Here is a 15,691-nt window from a genome sequence, read left to right as displayed (position 1 = left end):
AGCCTGCCTGGACCGCAGTGCCCCCTCCCTGCCGACCCCTCACCTCCCCGCGAACCTAAGTGGGGTGGCCTGGGCTGGGGCTTCCCGAGAGCACAGACCCAGGACGGCCTCCTCCGTGCCTGACGGGCGGCTCTCAGGCAGCAGCCGGTCCAGCGGACGGATAGGAGAGGACGCTCTCCCCGTCCCGGCCACGCGGTCCCCGAGTGAGACTACACAACAAAGCAATTCCCTTAAGACGGAGAAGTGGCAGTCACGGTCAGGACTGTTCCGCGTAGCTCTCAGCTGAGAAAAAATTCGGGGCTACGAACAAGGCACCGTTTACAGAATCCCACCTTTCTAGAAAACATATTTTATGAATGGCATTTGAATGTACAAATGGGAAAAGAATAAATACTTCATCGCCTGACCCCACGCCGCCGTGACACCGCAGGACCCTGCCGGGTGTTCAGGTGGGTTTTCGGAGCTCGGGAAGAAGCCCCAGAAGCCCCGGGGCTTTGGACCCGGCCTGGGTGGGTCACCGGGGCTCCCGGCCAGAGGGGATGTGGGGGTGGCCACGCTGACGGCCCAGAAAGGGTTTCTGTGCGGCATGACCCCAAGGCCCTTCTGAGGCCACAGCGATGGTGCCCCTCGTCCCCGGGCCCACCGCGCCCACCACGAGGCTGTGCCAGGGGCGTCCGCCCTCACACGCTCACAGGCGGCCAGGGCTCCTCTCTGTGAGAACCCGACAAACCGCTGGAGACTTCCAACGAACCTTCCAGCACTCTGAGCGGGGGACAACAGGCCTCAGACCTGGTCCGCAAGGCCGCGGTTCACTTCCCGCCAACCCGTGGGTGGCTTCAGGTGGGCGAGAGGGCGGAAAAAACAGGACCAGCAGGCCGACGCCACGCCAGGTCCAAAGGACGGCCACCCCGGCCCCCGGGACGGGAGCTGCCCGCACGCCACATCTGTACCACTCGCTGCCGGACATCCCTCCAGACCCAGGAAACGAGGCCCGGCACCTTCTCCCGTCACGAGGGCCTTGCTGGCAGGCGGAGACCCGGTTTCTCGCCCGACCAAAGCCCCCGGCCACGGGCGGCCGACGGCGGGAAGAAACACCGAGCACAGACACACGCCGTGGCTCACGTGGCTGTGGGCTGCATCCGTGACCCTGAAGAGGGCTTATGTGGTAGCCTGGCCGGTCGGACAGGGGCAGGAGCCACCCGAGGGAACTCGCGTGGTCAGAGAGAGCCCGAGAGTTCGCGTGTAAGGCGAGTCCAGGAGGTGGGGTCCACGGGGTGCCGGCTCAGTAGGCGACCTTCCAGTGCGTGGGCTGCTCGCACGCCTCCTCCAGGTCCCCACAGAACCGGTTGTACGTCGTCCGGGGGTCGAGCCCTAGGATCTCTCTCTCCTCGTGGATCCGGAAAGAAAACGTGGAGACCGAGGTCCCGATGAAGAACCTGCGAATCAGAGGTCACGAGAGCCGCATGAGCGAGCTCACCCACCCCCCGGCCCTGCCCAGCCTCGTGAGTCACCGTTGCCCAGGGGCCACAGGCCTGGCTGGGGTGGGGCTGGGGGGGGGGGGGTGCTGCGGAGAGGCCCCAGGTCCTGCACGGGCGCCGACTCGAGTCCCCTGCAGGATTCTGGCTGCTTGAGGTGGGGGCTCAGAGCTGGGCTTGGACCTCTGAGGGCAGAGAGGCGTCCCCACGCCATCTGCTCAGCACAGGGGAGGCCCCGGCCCGCAGCCCGGCAGGCACAGTTGGGACCAACCGGGGCATACGCCAGGTGGCTCCGAGGGTCCTGCAGACGGAAACTAACCTCCTCTCGGTTTCCCGCCCCCCGCGGAGCATGTGCATCCCAGCCCTGCTCTTCCCCGGGGGCAGGCCTGCCTCTCGGGACAGTGACACAGAGCCCGCCCTCCCTTTCCGGAGGCCCTGCGTGTGCTCCTCGGTGACACGTGTGATCGAGGGGGTCACCGAGTCCAGAGGAGCAGGACCTCGAGGTGAAGGGACACACAGGCGGGTCCGGGACAGAGCGCCGCGACGGGACCGGCGAGGAAGCCGGCGGGCGAGGACCGGACGGGGAGCACGACCCTCCGCGCGGGGGCGGCCGGCAGAGGCACCTGGCGTGCGAGCAGATCCACTGGTCGATGATGGCCACGCCACCGTCACGGTACAGCTCCAGCTCCTCCCACGTGGGCTCGAACCTCACCATCTCGGGCAACAGCCGCCTCAGCTCCTCGTGTTCTGCGGAGCGAAGGAGGGCGGACGCGCTGGGGTCGCGGCTCCCGGACGCGTGTGCTGCGCCGGCTCCGCACGGGCCGGCGGAAACGGGCAGGAGGACCGGCCGCGGGAGCCGCCGCTGCCCTCCCGGCTCGGGCCGAGGCTCGCGCGCGGGCCCGGGTCTGCCGCGGCCCAACCGGGGGCAGCGGACGCGGCCGGAGCCGGAGCCACGTACCCTTCCTGACGGCGTCCGTGGCCACGAACACCTTGTCCAGCTGGTGGGTCTTCATGAGGCCGCGGATCTTCTTCACGGCCCCGTCCAGACTGGGCACGTCCTCTCTGTGGCCCCAGATGAAATCTTTCCTCCTCAGGTGAACCGCGAGGTACGGGCCCCCCAGCGAGGACCCCAGCTTGACCTGGCAAAGGACGGGGACCGCTGAGGGACCTGCGTGCGGCTGGCACGCGGGACACGGAGGGGACGCGTTGTCCGCGTGGCAGTACCACGCCACGCGGGCGTCGGGCCAGATGTCTCTCCAAGACCGCGAAGTGACCAATTACCACAGACCCTTTAACTGAGCGAAACAAAAAAGGTAAAGGAAACCCTGGAAAAAAGTACAAAACTAGGGAAAAGGGTCTATCCGCTACGGTGCTTTTCCAGTAAACACCACGTAACGACCGAGGGATCGCTGCCGGAACGGTGCCGCTCCACGCGCGGCCGGGCCCGTGGACAGCGCCACTCGAACGCGCCCCCGGGAAATGCTCAGCAACGACGCCCGCTTGAGACAGCCACGTGTCATTTGTTGAAAACGAGTTACATGAAAACCACACCCTCAGAAAAAACTCTCTAAAACAAGGGTGACCCTTTTGGCGAGTCCGGTTTGGCCGCTCTGAGAAAAACCTCGCCTTTTCTTTCTCTGTTGTCCTCACGTCACGAGGGAAACGCTGACCGTCCCCGTCCGTGTTCGCCGCCCGGTTTTACTCCCGGAACTCCAGGAACTCCGGCGGAAACGGAACCGGGCCCTGGGCCGGCGCTGGGACAAGGGGACCCTCCTGACGCACATCCCCGAGCGAGAAAGCGTGGGGGCGCTACCTTCATCTTGGTCCAGTCCTCCTCGAAGGGGATCCTGTCGGCTTCGTCCGTGGAGTTCAGGTACTTGCTCCTGAACTCGTCCCCCACGGCCCGCAGGTGCTTGGCGAACACCATGCTCCGCCGGGTCTGCGGGTGCAGAGAACAGCGCCCCGCTGAGTGCCCCACCCCGTCGGCCTCCCGGCGGGCGCCCCGAGCCCCACCCGCATCCCGAGGCCGGCCCGAGAGTCCGAGGGGGACGCCGGATGCCGGGGACGCGGAGCCGACACTCTCGGAGGTCAACTGGGGACGGGCTCCTAAGAGGGTCTGGCGGTGACGGGTCACCAACCGGCAAAAGGCCGGACGGCGGGCGACCGGGACCACCACCACGGGCACAGGGTGAGATGCTCGGACAGGCGCCCCGCCTGGGGGGCGGGGCTCGGGTCAAGAGAACGTGGCTGGCCGGAGGGAGTCAGCGGCCTCGCAGCTAACAGGGGACCACGGTGCCGACGAGAGGCGGAGAGCCCGGAGGGCGGCCGTGACGAGACACCTCTCTGCTTTGGAGACGACCTGCTCAGGGGGCACCCGGGTCAGGGAGCGGGGGTCTCTCCGGGGTCCTCCGGACAGGCGCCTGACCTCTACCTGGCTCCCCGCGGGAGCTCTACGCCTACGTCTACACAGGGCAGACCTCCGGAGCAGGGCAGGCGTGGAGCCCACTTCCTCAGGCTCCTGCCGCGTCAAGGCGACAGGGAGGCGCACGCGCCCAGCACGCACACAGGCCAGTCAACAGCACGGCAGGTGCGGGCGGCACTCACGTCCCAGTACTCCCTCCCGCCGTAGTGGTCGTGCAGAAGGTTCTCAGCTCTGTCCAGCATCACTGACCTGTTTCCAAACCAGAGAAAAAGCGTTTAATTTTAAGACAATTCTGTTCGCCTGCTCCAGGGATTGTCTGGGAAGGAAGCCGGGAGCCCACCGGGACACGCCTGGGCCGGAGAGCTCCACACACGCTCCTGCGGGAGACCGTGAGCACCGTGAGGGGTCTCTCCTGTCCCAGCCACCGCACCGGGGGTCAGCAACCCCGCTGTCACCACTGACGAAAGAAACACCACAGACAAAGCGAGCAAGTGGGACTAGTCAGCGGTTCTGGTAAAACAGCCCCACAGACAGCTCACACAGGAGCACAGAAATGGCTCGATTTTGTAATTTTGGAAGATCTGCTACGTAACTGGCCACATGTGGAAGACAAAACCGCATGATGACAGATACCACAATCGTGTGGTCAGTCAGACCACACTCCTGTTTAAAAAAAAAATCATTTTAACAACACAGGGCTCGGTGCCCCTCAGCACGTCGGCTTTTCAAGCCCCGAACTAGCACCTTTTTCACAGTCCTTGCACAACGAGGGACAACGAGGGACAGAGCAGCCCCTTCCCGAGGCGATCAAAGAATCCCCGGTGTCAGAGCACACAGAAGGGACACTCCAGAAAGGGCCGCGTCCACTCCAGCCTGGACAATGCGGGGCACAAGTGTGGGGAAAGGCGACCAGCCTCCTCCTCTCTCCTGGTCCCCAAGCGTGCGTCCTGAGTGGTACGGGGCACCGGGGAGGCCACAGCCCCTCCTCTGACCACCGTGAGGTCCGGCTCCGAGAAGCCTGCGCGGGAGACCTGACCGCAGGCGGGACCAGGCTGCAGCGGGCCATCTCAAAACGTCCCGAGCCTGCCACTCCCCTCCCGTCCCCGTTCTCACCCCGCTTCAGCCACGCCGGGCGGTCACCGGGACAGGGGAGGTAGGGGAACGAGTAAGGTCAGCGCTCTCTTCCAGTCGGGCCTGCCGCCCCCGGGCCATGCCGCCCTCGCCTCGCTGATGTCTAGCTCCACCCCTGCCTCAGACAGGAGAGCCAGGCCCCTCCACCGCCTGCGTCCGGACTGGAGACCCTCCCATCAGCTCCCACCGTGAAGTGGCTGAGAAGCCTGTGCGAGGCTGTACTGGCAGCACAGACCCCCAGGACGCGGGTACAGCCAACCTATACCCGGGCCCTCCCCGGGGACGCGCGACCGCCTCTGCCCCAGCCCCACCTCGCTGCGGAAGGACGACCAGGTGCAGGGTGGGGACGAGCTCCACCTCTCCAGTGACCCTGCACAGGCCAGGAGGGCCTCCGATGCCAACAGGACAGTGTGCAGACACACACATGTGCATACACGCATACGATACGTGCACGTGCAGCACACATCCACGTGCACATGCGCACACACACATGCACGCACAGCGCACACGCGACACATGTGTGCAGGCACACACACATACACAAGTGCACATACAGCACACATGTACACACGCACCCACACACATGCACGCACTGTGCACACAGCACATATGTGTGCACATTGTGCACACGCAGCACACACAGCGCACGCGCAGGCACACCCACGCACGCGCTCGCCCATTCACTGGCCGGCCACGAGCGGACCCTGCAGGCACGTACCTCGCTGACGTGTTTCTCAAAAGCACAGGCGCCATGATTGAAGCCGAGCCTTGAACGGACAGACAGGAGACGTTTAAAGCTCTTGTCTCTTCGTAACCCCAAAACCATCCTCTGGAAAACAAGATCCCCGGTGCCTCCGTTCGCTGGTTTTCACACAGGAAACCAGTAAACCCCAGATGCACGTGTGTACGGCTCAATCTAGGCAGACCCGGCGATCTCGCGGTGAAAACCTCCCGCTCGTGATCACAGGTAGTGGCGTTCCGGTGAAAACTTACAAAGAACCATAAATCTCAGCGGACTTGAGCAGACCGGTGGGGCTCCATCTGGACGGCTGCCGGGGGAAGGGGGCGGTGGGGGGCAGCTTCACGGTGCCAGAGGCCCGGCGGTAACAACCCTACGACAGCCGTGCCCCTCCGAGGGGAGGGGCTCCCACAGCAGCGAGTTTCTAGAACCCGGGTATTCGGGGGCTTCACCCACAGGTGCTGCCGAGGAGACAGCCCCTCCTTGGGGAAGCCTTCTGATGGCTGCTTCCGTCTGGGTGACCAGGCTGCCATCTCCCCGGCCGCATCCAAATGCGCTGAACGCAGCTGAGCTGTGTCGAGGCGGCCCGGGGATGTGGCGGGGATCTGAGGCCCGGGGATCTGAGCTGTGTCGAGGCGGCCCCTGTAACCGGGGATGGGGGCCGCTGCGCGGGCCAGGCGGGGAAGGGGACCCTCCCGCCGGGGGCCCAGCGGCCGCACCTGTAGTACTCGTGCTTGTCTTGTGCGTAGAGCAGCGGGTCAATGCAGGGCCGCTCGTCAATCTTCTCCTCCCAAGTCCCCTCCTTCCACCCCTCCGCGTAGCTTTGCAGGACGAACACCTGGTCAATGAAGGGCCCGCCGGACTCTGGAAGAGGCCAAGAACGGACAGTGAACAGGAACCGGAAGCACGCGTGTGGGCACGTGTCGGACGGCCGCTGGTACAGACAGGGAATTACTGCTTTACTTAATCCCACCTTCTCCCTGCAGGGCTGCAGAAAGCTTGCAGAAGCAGAGACAGGACACAACAAGGGACAACAGGGACGAGGTCCCTAGAGTGGGTGAAAGGGGCTGCCTCAGGGCAGTGGAGCTGGTCCAGGCCCTGGCCGCTCCCAGGGGCCCCTCTTACAGCAGCGGGACCTGCCCTCGGCGCTCAGCCCTCCTCTGCCGCACCCCCCAACCCAGTCCTCACGACGGCCACTGGCCCCACACACTCTGTCCACCCTGCTGGCCCTCAAGCACGTCGGTGTGCCCCCTTCCCACGGCCCCTGTATGGGCTGTCCCTGCGTGGACCATCCTCGCCTAGACCGCTCCCCTTCAGGGCTCACCCTCGACCCCTGTGACACCATTCAAATCGCACCTCCCGGGGACAGCCTCCCGCCCCACACCCCACCCCACCCCACTCTCTTTTTGTCCGCATGACACTTCACCGCCTTGGACACCGCGTGCTTTAATTACTTCTTCATCTGCCTCCACGCGCCCCACAGGAGCTCCGGGAGGGGAGGAGTCTGTGTCCGACCTCCCCACGGCCCACCGCGCCCACCCGGACCCAGGACGTGCCTGCCACACCCACAGTGCTTCATCAAGCCGTGCCCGGGGTGGATGGATGGAGCCCAGTCACGGGAGAGCCGCATCAAGAGGAATTCTGGCGTCTCTTCCACATTTCCCTCGCTCGGGGGCCGCACTGCTGGCGGGGCCTGGCCCCAGCCCTCCTGGGGCTCCTCTCGCAGTGACGGGAAGGGAGGTGGCACCGAGAGGCTAAGACGCCCGGTGCCCTGGTGCACATCCTCAATCCCTGCCCCCCTCTGCAGTGAGAAAGGGTGGAACAGTCGAGGCCAGCCGGGCGGGGTGGAGGCCAAGCCGTCCGCCTGCTCCGCGGCACTCAGGGCTCTCCAACTTCCTGTCCCCTCTGCTTCGGCTCCAGGCTTGGGGCCTCCAGAGCCGCAGGGTGGGCAGCAGCCGCAGGGCAGTGCCCTGCACACCCACTCCCCCCCCACCTCCCGCTGAGCACGCTCTCACGCGGCTGAGGCCCGGCCCTGTCCTGGTGTCCACCCATCAAGAAACCCTCGGGCCACAGCCCTTCATGGAGGTGAAGGGCAGTTTCTCTGGGAGGCTCCATGACCTGTGGGTCAGACGAAGGCTGAGGCTGATTCCCAGACTAAGTCGAGTCAGACTAAACACCCAGCTGCATCTCTCGTCTTGGCTCTGAGAGAGATGCATTCCAAGAAGACGTTTTACAAGCCCCAGTTTGCTTCTTGCCCGTGAGTGAAGATATCAGAAAACACGGCCTATGTTGTTCCATGGCCGCAGCACTCCCAGGACTGACCCCGACACGGGAACGTTCCAAAGCGACCAGGTCTGCCGCGCAGGGAGAAGTGGAAAAACAAGACGTGCCAGCCGCAGCCGTACGCTCCAGGGCCGACGCAGCAGGAGCTCCACAGACCATGGCACCCGCTCACGACGGCCTGCGCCTCCCTCTGCCAGACTAAGGTGGCAGCAAAAACGTGGCAGTGCCTTTTTAAGCTTAGGTCTAAAGAAAGCAATGCTAAGCTGTAAATACTCTCATTCTAAGAATATTTTCAACTTCTCTCTCTTAAAAAATGAAACAGACCGAGCAGGCCTAAGTGGAAGGAGACGTTATGACGAGTGCTGCAGGGAGGCCCCAGGGTCAACGCCTGCCTGCCTGCCGTGTGGCATCCTGCTTGCCCGTCTCGCTTCCCCTCGGGGACACAGGGCCCTCCCTGCACAGGAGCACGGCCTGCTGGGGCCACGCCTGGCTTCCGGACCAGCAGCCACAGCTCTGAGCGCCCTCCGCTGGCTCGCCAGCCGCCCCAGCTTTCAGAGACAAGGGGGCACACGGCTCACGGAGATCTATCTCCCGAGATAAATTAGAGGAAGACCAAGGTCACCGGGAGTGCAGAATCGGGAAACAGAAGCAGGCCCCCCCTGCAGAGCGAGTGTCACCACAACGGGCGGGCGTGCCGCACACAGCGGGCTGGCCGGTGCTCCTGCACCACCACCTCGGCGGCCTCACCTGCGATGAACTGCTCGTACTCAACCACGGGGATGTTTCTGTTCAGACTCGGAAGATCAAAAAAGTCGGACCACGGAATCCGGACCTGGTGAATGTCCGGGCTCTGCCAGTGATAGAGGCGGCCCCAGGGGGGCAGCACCAGCACCCACTCCTCGGTCTTCAGCAGCGTCTTCAGCAGGGAGGCAACGCGGATGTAGACGTCCCTGCGGAGATTGAAGCCCTCTGGGGGGTTGACGTCATACAGAAGATACCTAGAAGGGAGGGGCAGGAGCCAGGTTCTTCCCCGCTGAGGCTTCTGGACACAAAGCCCAGAGGCGCCCCCAATGCCTACGGGGCAGGATCTGGGCGCTCGGAGCGGCTGGTAGTTCACTGTCGCCGCCAACCCCTTTCTGTACAACCAATTACTTCTAGAGCCCGTGAGTAGGAACGGCACGCATCTTAGCACCCTTTAACGGACGGCAGTAATTCAGTGAGACCGGCAGTCTTACCAACCAGAGCCTGAGGATCAGTCCTCCAGCGGTACCCAGACGTTTTGGTCTACCGACCCCTTCACACTCTTCACAATTACTGAAGACCCCACAGGACTGTTGTTCACGGGGGTTACATCTACTCATCGTGCCGGTGGTAGAAGTTACGAACTTAAAACGCATGTATTATTCACTTAAAATCATGATAATAAGCTATTACGTGATGTGGTTCTTGATATTTTTAAATGAAAAACAAGTATATTTTTCTAAGCAAAAAGAATTAGTGAGAAGAATGACAATGTAACTTTTGTAACTCTTTTTGGTCTCGCGATAACTGGATTTTCACATCCGCTTCCGCATTCAACCTGTCGAGCTATCGCAGGTCAGATGGCCTCAAGAAAACCCCCGCTGTAGACTCACGAGAGAACGACTTCAAAAGGTGGATAAATAACAAACATCCTGATGTTCCTACCAAAATGGCTCTGACACCTCAGGGCTCCCTGGACACACTTCGAGAACCACCGCACTACCGAAACACCTCTCCCTTCTGGGCACTGGTTTTTCCACAACTTCCCTTCCTACCGATGAAACTGTTGTAACGCCCCGCTTGAGCCTCCAGATCTCCCCAAGACCACCCACAGAGGAGGGAACCCCTTTACCACCTCTACATCCAGCATGCAGTGCACGGTCTGTTTCGTCCAAACCCTCAGTGATTGCTGGACGGCACAGACAGTTGTTTTTTTGGTTTTTTGAATCCCTGAGACTTTTATCTAGGGAACATCCACCAACTGGATGGAGCCTAGAAGATTCCGTGCAGATAAACAAGGCCGAGCTCTTACGAACATCTGACTCGGGTCTCCTCCAACCCAGGGCAAGAACCCGCATCATCAAACAGGGGCGCCCGGGCCTGCCCCTTAAGGCTCACCCACAGCCAGCCCTTCCCGGGGCTCCGGAGGCCCAGCAGCCCGGGGCAACCCTGACTCGCGCACGGAGGCTGAAAACCCGGGGAGGGTCAGAGGGTAACGGGGTGAGGGGGTGAGGGCGCTGGAGGCTCCGCCCCGCGCCCCCCCGCACCGGCCCGCTGTCCTCGGTCCCGATCCCCGCCCCCACCCCGACCACAGGTGCCCCGCCACGGGAGTTCCACGCTTTTACCGTCTGCGGGACGCCGCCCCCGACAGGATGTCGGCCGCCGACTGGCCGGGCCAGAACTCCTCGCCCGAGGCCGAGGCCGGCGGCCAGGACACCGCTCCCAGCAGCAGGAGTAAGACGACGCCGAGCGCCGCCATGGCCCCAACGGCCACACACTTCCGGCGGCCGCGCTCCGCCCCGGAAGCGCACGCACGCCGGTCCCACCGGAGCGCGTCTCCTGAAGCCTTGGCAACGCCACGAGCGTCTTGCGTCATCCCGCGGATGGGAGTCTCCCGGACGGAAGGTGCTGGGAGGTGCGTCCGGGAGCGCTGACGTCCTCGCCTGCGGGCCGCGTGGAGTGGAGACCGGGGCGGGGGCGGGGGCGGGGGCGGGGGCGGGGCTATGGGCGGGGGTCAGAGGACCTGTGGGCGGGGCCTCGCGTCCGCGAGCGCGTAGTCTTGGGCCACGAGAGGGGTGGAGGCCCGGACGGGGCCGGGCTTGTGGGCGGGGCCAGAGGACCTGGGGGCCGGTCGAGTCTGTGGGCGGGGCTGCACGGAAGTCCTCGCCTGCGGCCCTGCGAGGTGGAAGCCCGGGTGGTGCCGGACCTGTGGGCGGGGCCAGAGGGCCTGTGGGCGGGGCCGCGCCGCGTGGAGCGCAGTTCCAGGCCGGGTTTGGCAGGCGGTCTCAGCCTCTGATCAGCGACAGCCGGGAGGGGGGCCGGGCCCGCAGCCTTCGGGCTTCGGGCGAGCAAGCCGCAGGACTGCCCCGAGGGCCGCACGGCTGGCTAGGTACGACACCCGAGCCGCAGACCCGCCAGGCGCGGTGACCCGCAGAGCGGGCGATGCTCGGGCGGTTTCCGAGATGACAAGGTGTCTCTTAAAGGGAGAGAGGGTGGAGTGGAGGCCGTCAGGGTGGCTGTCTCACTGTGGAAAACCACAGTGCAAGGGCTGCAGTGTCCCCTTTGTGTTCGAAGAGCACAGCACATTCGAGGGGATGGGGTCGAAGCTGAATATGAGGGAGCCGGACTTGCGGTCACCAGACAAGCGGCTCCTGTGCCCCGACGCCTATTCAGCCCAGGTCTGCACCCCAGGTGCAGACTCTGCGGTGGTGGAGCGCAGGGGTCCCCTCAGGAACCTCATTCCAGGGCGAGGGGCCTTGCTTCGCCGCCCCTCACTGCAGCCCCTTCCTTCGCCAGCACCGCCACCCCTGCCCCGGGAGTAAGTGCCCAGAGCCCCTGCGCTGTGACAGGTGCTTGACTCCTGGTGGCTCCTGCGCGAGGGGGACCGGTGGGGGAACTGGAGCCTCTGTAGTTCCTGGCATGAAGTGCACCCTTCCGTGCCCAGGGGGCAGGCCAGCCTCAGCCCCCGCCAGCCGCGAAGGGACCTGGCGGGGAGGCGGGGCGGGCAGTGAGGGAGGAAGGAATGGTAGGAAGATGGGGGCTGCAGCTCCTGCCGGCGCTGCCCCGGCTGCAGGCTCCTCCTTGCGTGGAGTCACTACACGTCTTTATCGTTCCGGACACTCTTAGCTGGAGGTGTCTCGCAGCAGGTGGGTCTGCCGGCTGCCCCTCCGCGTGCAGACCACACGCCGGTGCACTGATTTGTGCCGCAGGAGGGGCTTAGTAAAGACATCTGAAAACATACTTTTTTTGTCTTTAAGTTTATTTATCTTGAGAGACCGCGAGCAGGGGCGGGGCAGAGAGGAGAGAGAATCCCAAGCAGGCTCTGTGCTGCCATCTCAGCGCCGAACTCGAGGCTCCATCTCACCAACCGAACCGGGAGATCGTGACCCGAGCCGAGCCGAAATCAAGACTTGGATGCTTAACCGACTGAGCCACTCAGGTGTCCCAAAACGTTTTCTTAAAGGAGTTTTTATCATGAGTTTTCAAGCATTCACGGAAACAGGAGGACGTGAGGGCCTGCATGCCCACCTCCAGATTCAACACTTTCTCAGCCCGCCACACTTCTCCAACCCTTTCTTCTTGTTTTCCCTATACTGTTTTAAAGCAAATGATTGACATCAAGTTGTTTCATTTCAAATATTTCCACGTGTGTCTCTAAGAAATAGGACAGTTTTTCACACAGCCACAATATCATTATCCCACCTAAAAATTTATTGATTTTGCTGTAATATCATGAAAAATACTGTCTGCATGCGTGGGTCCCTAGTTGTTTCAAATGCCCTTTATTACAACAGATGTGTTCCAGTTAGGATCAGGGTTGTCCAGAGACAGAAACGATAGAACATAGAGATATATCTGAGGACACTTATTACAGGAATTGGCTCCCTGGGTTATGGAGGCCCGAGGCCTCGCGTCTGCAAGCTGGAGGCCTGGGAAAGCTGGTGGTGTTAGTCAGTCCTGCCGTCCAAAGGCCTGAGAACCGGGAGCTCCACTGTGTGAGGCAGGAGAAGACGGATGTTCCAGCTCAATAGGGAAAGAGAATCCGTGCTTCCTCCTCCTTGTGGTTCTATTCAGGCCCTTGAGGCACTGGGTGAGGCCCACCCACCTTGGGGAGCACAATTTTACTGGGTCTACCAATTCAAATGCTAATCTCTCCCGGAAACTTCCTCACAGACACACCCAGAAATGGATTTTTTACCAGCTCTGGGCGCCAGCCTTTAGCCCAGTCTAGCTGACACATAAAATTAACCACCACAGGCTCCTGGTTTTAATTGGCCCCCTGGCAGCTCAGCCCCCCTTTCCCCTCCCTCCCTCCTCTCTCGTCCCCTCCCCTCCTCCCTCTCCCTCTCCCTCCCTCTCCCTCCCTCTCCCTCCCTCTCCTTCCCTCTCCCTCCCTCTCCCTCCCTCTCTCTCCCTCTCCCCTCCTGCCTGTGCTGATTAACCCCTGGATTCTGTTCCTTACTGGGAATGACCCTGGAGAGGTTTGTGAGTCTTTTATTAAGAGAAAAAGGAAATCTTTGTTAAAAAAAAAAAAAGTAACTGAATTCCTTCTTGCCCTGCACATCCGGAGTCATAGTTAAGGTTTCCTGCTTCAGTGTGAAGTCAGAGCACTCACGCCATCCCCACACAGTGCACTCTGGAGGGGACTTTGCCGCCAGAGGGCAAGAGAGCACTTTGCCAGCGGGAAGGGAGGCGGAGGACAGCCGCCCCTGCTCCCTGGGCCTGAGGGAGGGGCTGGGAGGTGCCGTGACCGGCAGACACAAGGCCAGGCCAGGCCAGGCTAGGCCGCATCCTACTCCTGCCCAGGCCCCCTCCAGCTCCCCTCAAGGATGAGCCCCAGGAGCTGGCCCTGAGGGGGAGCAGAAGGAAGCCCTTGGCTGGGGTCAGCAGGTGTGGTGTGTGCGTCCTGGGGTCTCACCTGTTAAAGCCCCCGTCTCAGGTCTCGGGAGGGTCAGTGCTGGACACCCCGGGTCCCAGCCTTGAGGTGGTGGAGACACGGAGGCCAGGAGTCTCTGAGGAGGGACGTAGAGAGTCTCCTGAAAGCCGGGAGTCCAGGCAAGGCCTTGCTAGAGCCGGCAAGGAATAGGGGGAAGGGGCCGCCTGGCCCCCACTCTGGTCGGTGGGGTGGGGTGGGAGCAGGGAGTGGGGCTGCCGGAGGTCACCAGTGCCCCTCTGTGGCCACAGCAAATTTGCAGTAAAGTAGCGAAAAGCTGTGAACCCCTCACGTGGAGATGTGGGAGGCAGACACGGGCTGGGGAGACAGCAGAGGGGGGTGCAGGTGTGGACGGGGGCCAAGGGCCACCCTGAGGAGTGGTTCTCCTGGGGAGCCACAGACGCCTCAGGGCACACAGCTCTCGCAAGCCCTGCTTGTCCTTGCGAGAGGTGAGTTATCAGGATCCTCATCAGGATCCTCGTGCTGGAAGCTTCTGAGCCAGTGCAGAACCCCACCTCCTTGCTCGGGACAATTTCCTGGCAACCAAGGATTCAGAAGCAGGGGATTTCTGGTTAGGCCATGAGCCACAGGGATTTTTTTCACAGGAGCTTCTGGGGGCCGCCTGCCAGGACTGCCCTCAAGGGACACCAAGTGACCGAGACATGAGGGCGTGCTGACTCCTGTGGTCAGCACATGGGCCCAGTTTCCCCTCGTGACCTGCCCACAGCGGGGTTCACCGCCTCAGGTGGTGGCTCACCAGGACCTGTGGAAGGGCTAGTCCAGGGGGTCCCAGGGGATGCGGGCCACCTGGCCCTGAGGCAAGGCCACAACCTTTCCCCTGGGGGTGCACGGGGCACCTGATCTGGTCCTGCTGCCCGGGACACAGCCCCGCGTTCCCGTGGGGGCAGCCACCAGTCACCCTCATGACTCAGGTCACGTAGGGTGGGGAAGGCCCAGGGTGGGGCCCACCCACAGGGGTGCTGCCTGGAGGCTTCCCCGGGGCTGGGGTCCCCTGGCTGGCCTGTGCATGGGATGTAAGGGCCTCTCCCTTCTCAGGGGAATGAGGGGAAGCTTGGCTGAGAGTAAAAGTCAACGCCTATGCAGCCAGCAGGGTTCTGAAACCGAGGGCGCTGTGAGGAGTCTAGGCTACCGCGGGAAAACAAAACTCGGGCCTCCCCAAGGCAGGTGACCCAGAAAGTCCTTCAAACATACTTTGGGTCCCTAGTTTTTGTCTCCAAATACTTCAGCTCCTTGTCTGTGCCGTCAGGGGTGGGTTTTCTGCTGGGGGTGAACCTGGCAAACAGCCGCTGTCCTGGTGGGAGCTCTCCTCTGCGAGCTGGGGTCCCCGGAGGCAGGCCCCCCCCAGAGGCAGGGTCCCCCGGAGGCAAGGCCCCCCCAGAGGCAGAGTCCCCCAGAGGCAGGCCCCCCCCAGAGTCAGGGTCCCCCGGAGGTAGGGCCCCCCCAGAGACACGGTCCCCCGGAGGCAGGGCCCCCCCCAGAGACAGGGTCCCCCTGAGGCAGGGCTCCCCTAGAAGCAGGGTCCCCCGGAGGCAGGGCCTCCCCAGAGACAGGGTCCTCCGGAGGCAGGGCCCCCCCAGAGGCAGGGCGCCCCCCAGAGACAGGGTCTCCCGGAGGCAGGGCCCCCCAGAGGCAAGCCCCCCCAGAGACAGGTCCCCGGGAGGCAGGCACTGTGGGAAGGTGCGTGAGTGTGAGCAGGGGCGGCAGGGCCACGGGTTGGGGGCCAGGACTGTGGGAATTGTCCACAGCCTTTCTGGAATCAAAACACTGGCAAATGTCAAAAAGTGCGTAATTTGTTTTACTGAAACAGGCTGCTTATTTATGTTTGGAAGGCCGGCTTCAAGGATCCGTCTGGGCCCTCCTTAGATGATAATGTCAACAGAAACACAAACAGATGGGGGGTGGGGTGGTCTGGGGGCTCCTCGGAATGAAGTGCAGACAGGAATTCG

The 15,691-nt window shown here is 62.9% G+C and overlaps 1 protein-coding gene across 1 annotated transcript; it reads right to left on the bottom strand.

Moving 5' to 3' along the window:
* Positions 1-329: 329 nt before the first annotated feature.
* On the bottom strand, positions 330-10,743 carry POFUT2 (protein O-fucosyltransferase 2). Its single transcript, XM_043593416.1, has 9 exons — positions 10,417-10,743; positions 8,798-9,048; positions 6,487-6,631; positions 5,747-5,857; positions 4,080-4,146; positions 3,289-3,414; positions 2,434-2,614; positions 2,099-2,222; positions 330-1,436 (listed from the first exon to the last, which is right to left on the bottom strand). The coding sequence occupies exons 1-9, from the start codon at positions 10,665-10,667 to the stop codon at positions 1,283-1,285; spliced, it is 1,410 nt and encodes a 469-aa protein (XP_043449351.1). The 5' UTR covers positions 10,668-10,743; the 3' UTR covers positions 330-1,282.
* Between the last annotated feature and the right edge of the window lie 4,948 nt (positions 10,744-15,691).

The sequence above is a fragment of the Prionailurus bengalensis genome, chromosome C2 (genome assembly GCF_016509475.1).
Source record: "Prionailurus bengalensis isolate Pbe53 chromosome C2, Fcat_Pben_1.1_paternal_pri, whole genome shotgun sequence".
Taxonomy (NCBI): Eukaryota; Metazoa; Chordata; class Mammalia; order Carnivora; family Felidae; genus Prionailurus; species Prionailurus bengalensis.
Note: the sequence above shows the minus strand (reverse complement) of the source record. Positions and strands in the feature narration are given on the sequence as shown.

Excerpts from the sequence above, each read along its gene's own strand:
- POFUT2 (XM_043593416.1), bottom strand. The coding sequence starts at position 10,667 with ATGACGCAAGACGCTCGTGGCGTTGCCAAGGCTTCAGGAGACGCGCTC. Across the intron at positions 9,049-10,416 it reads GGGGCGGCGTCCCGCAGACG|GTATCTTCTGTATGACGTCA; the intron begins GTAAAAGCGTGG and ends CCTCCCTTCTAG. Across the intron at positions 5,858-6,486 it reads GACAAGCACGAGTACTACAG|AGGATGGTTTTGGGGTTACG; the intron begins GTGCGGCCGCTG and ends CTTGTTTTCCAG.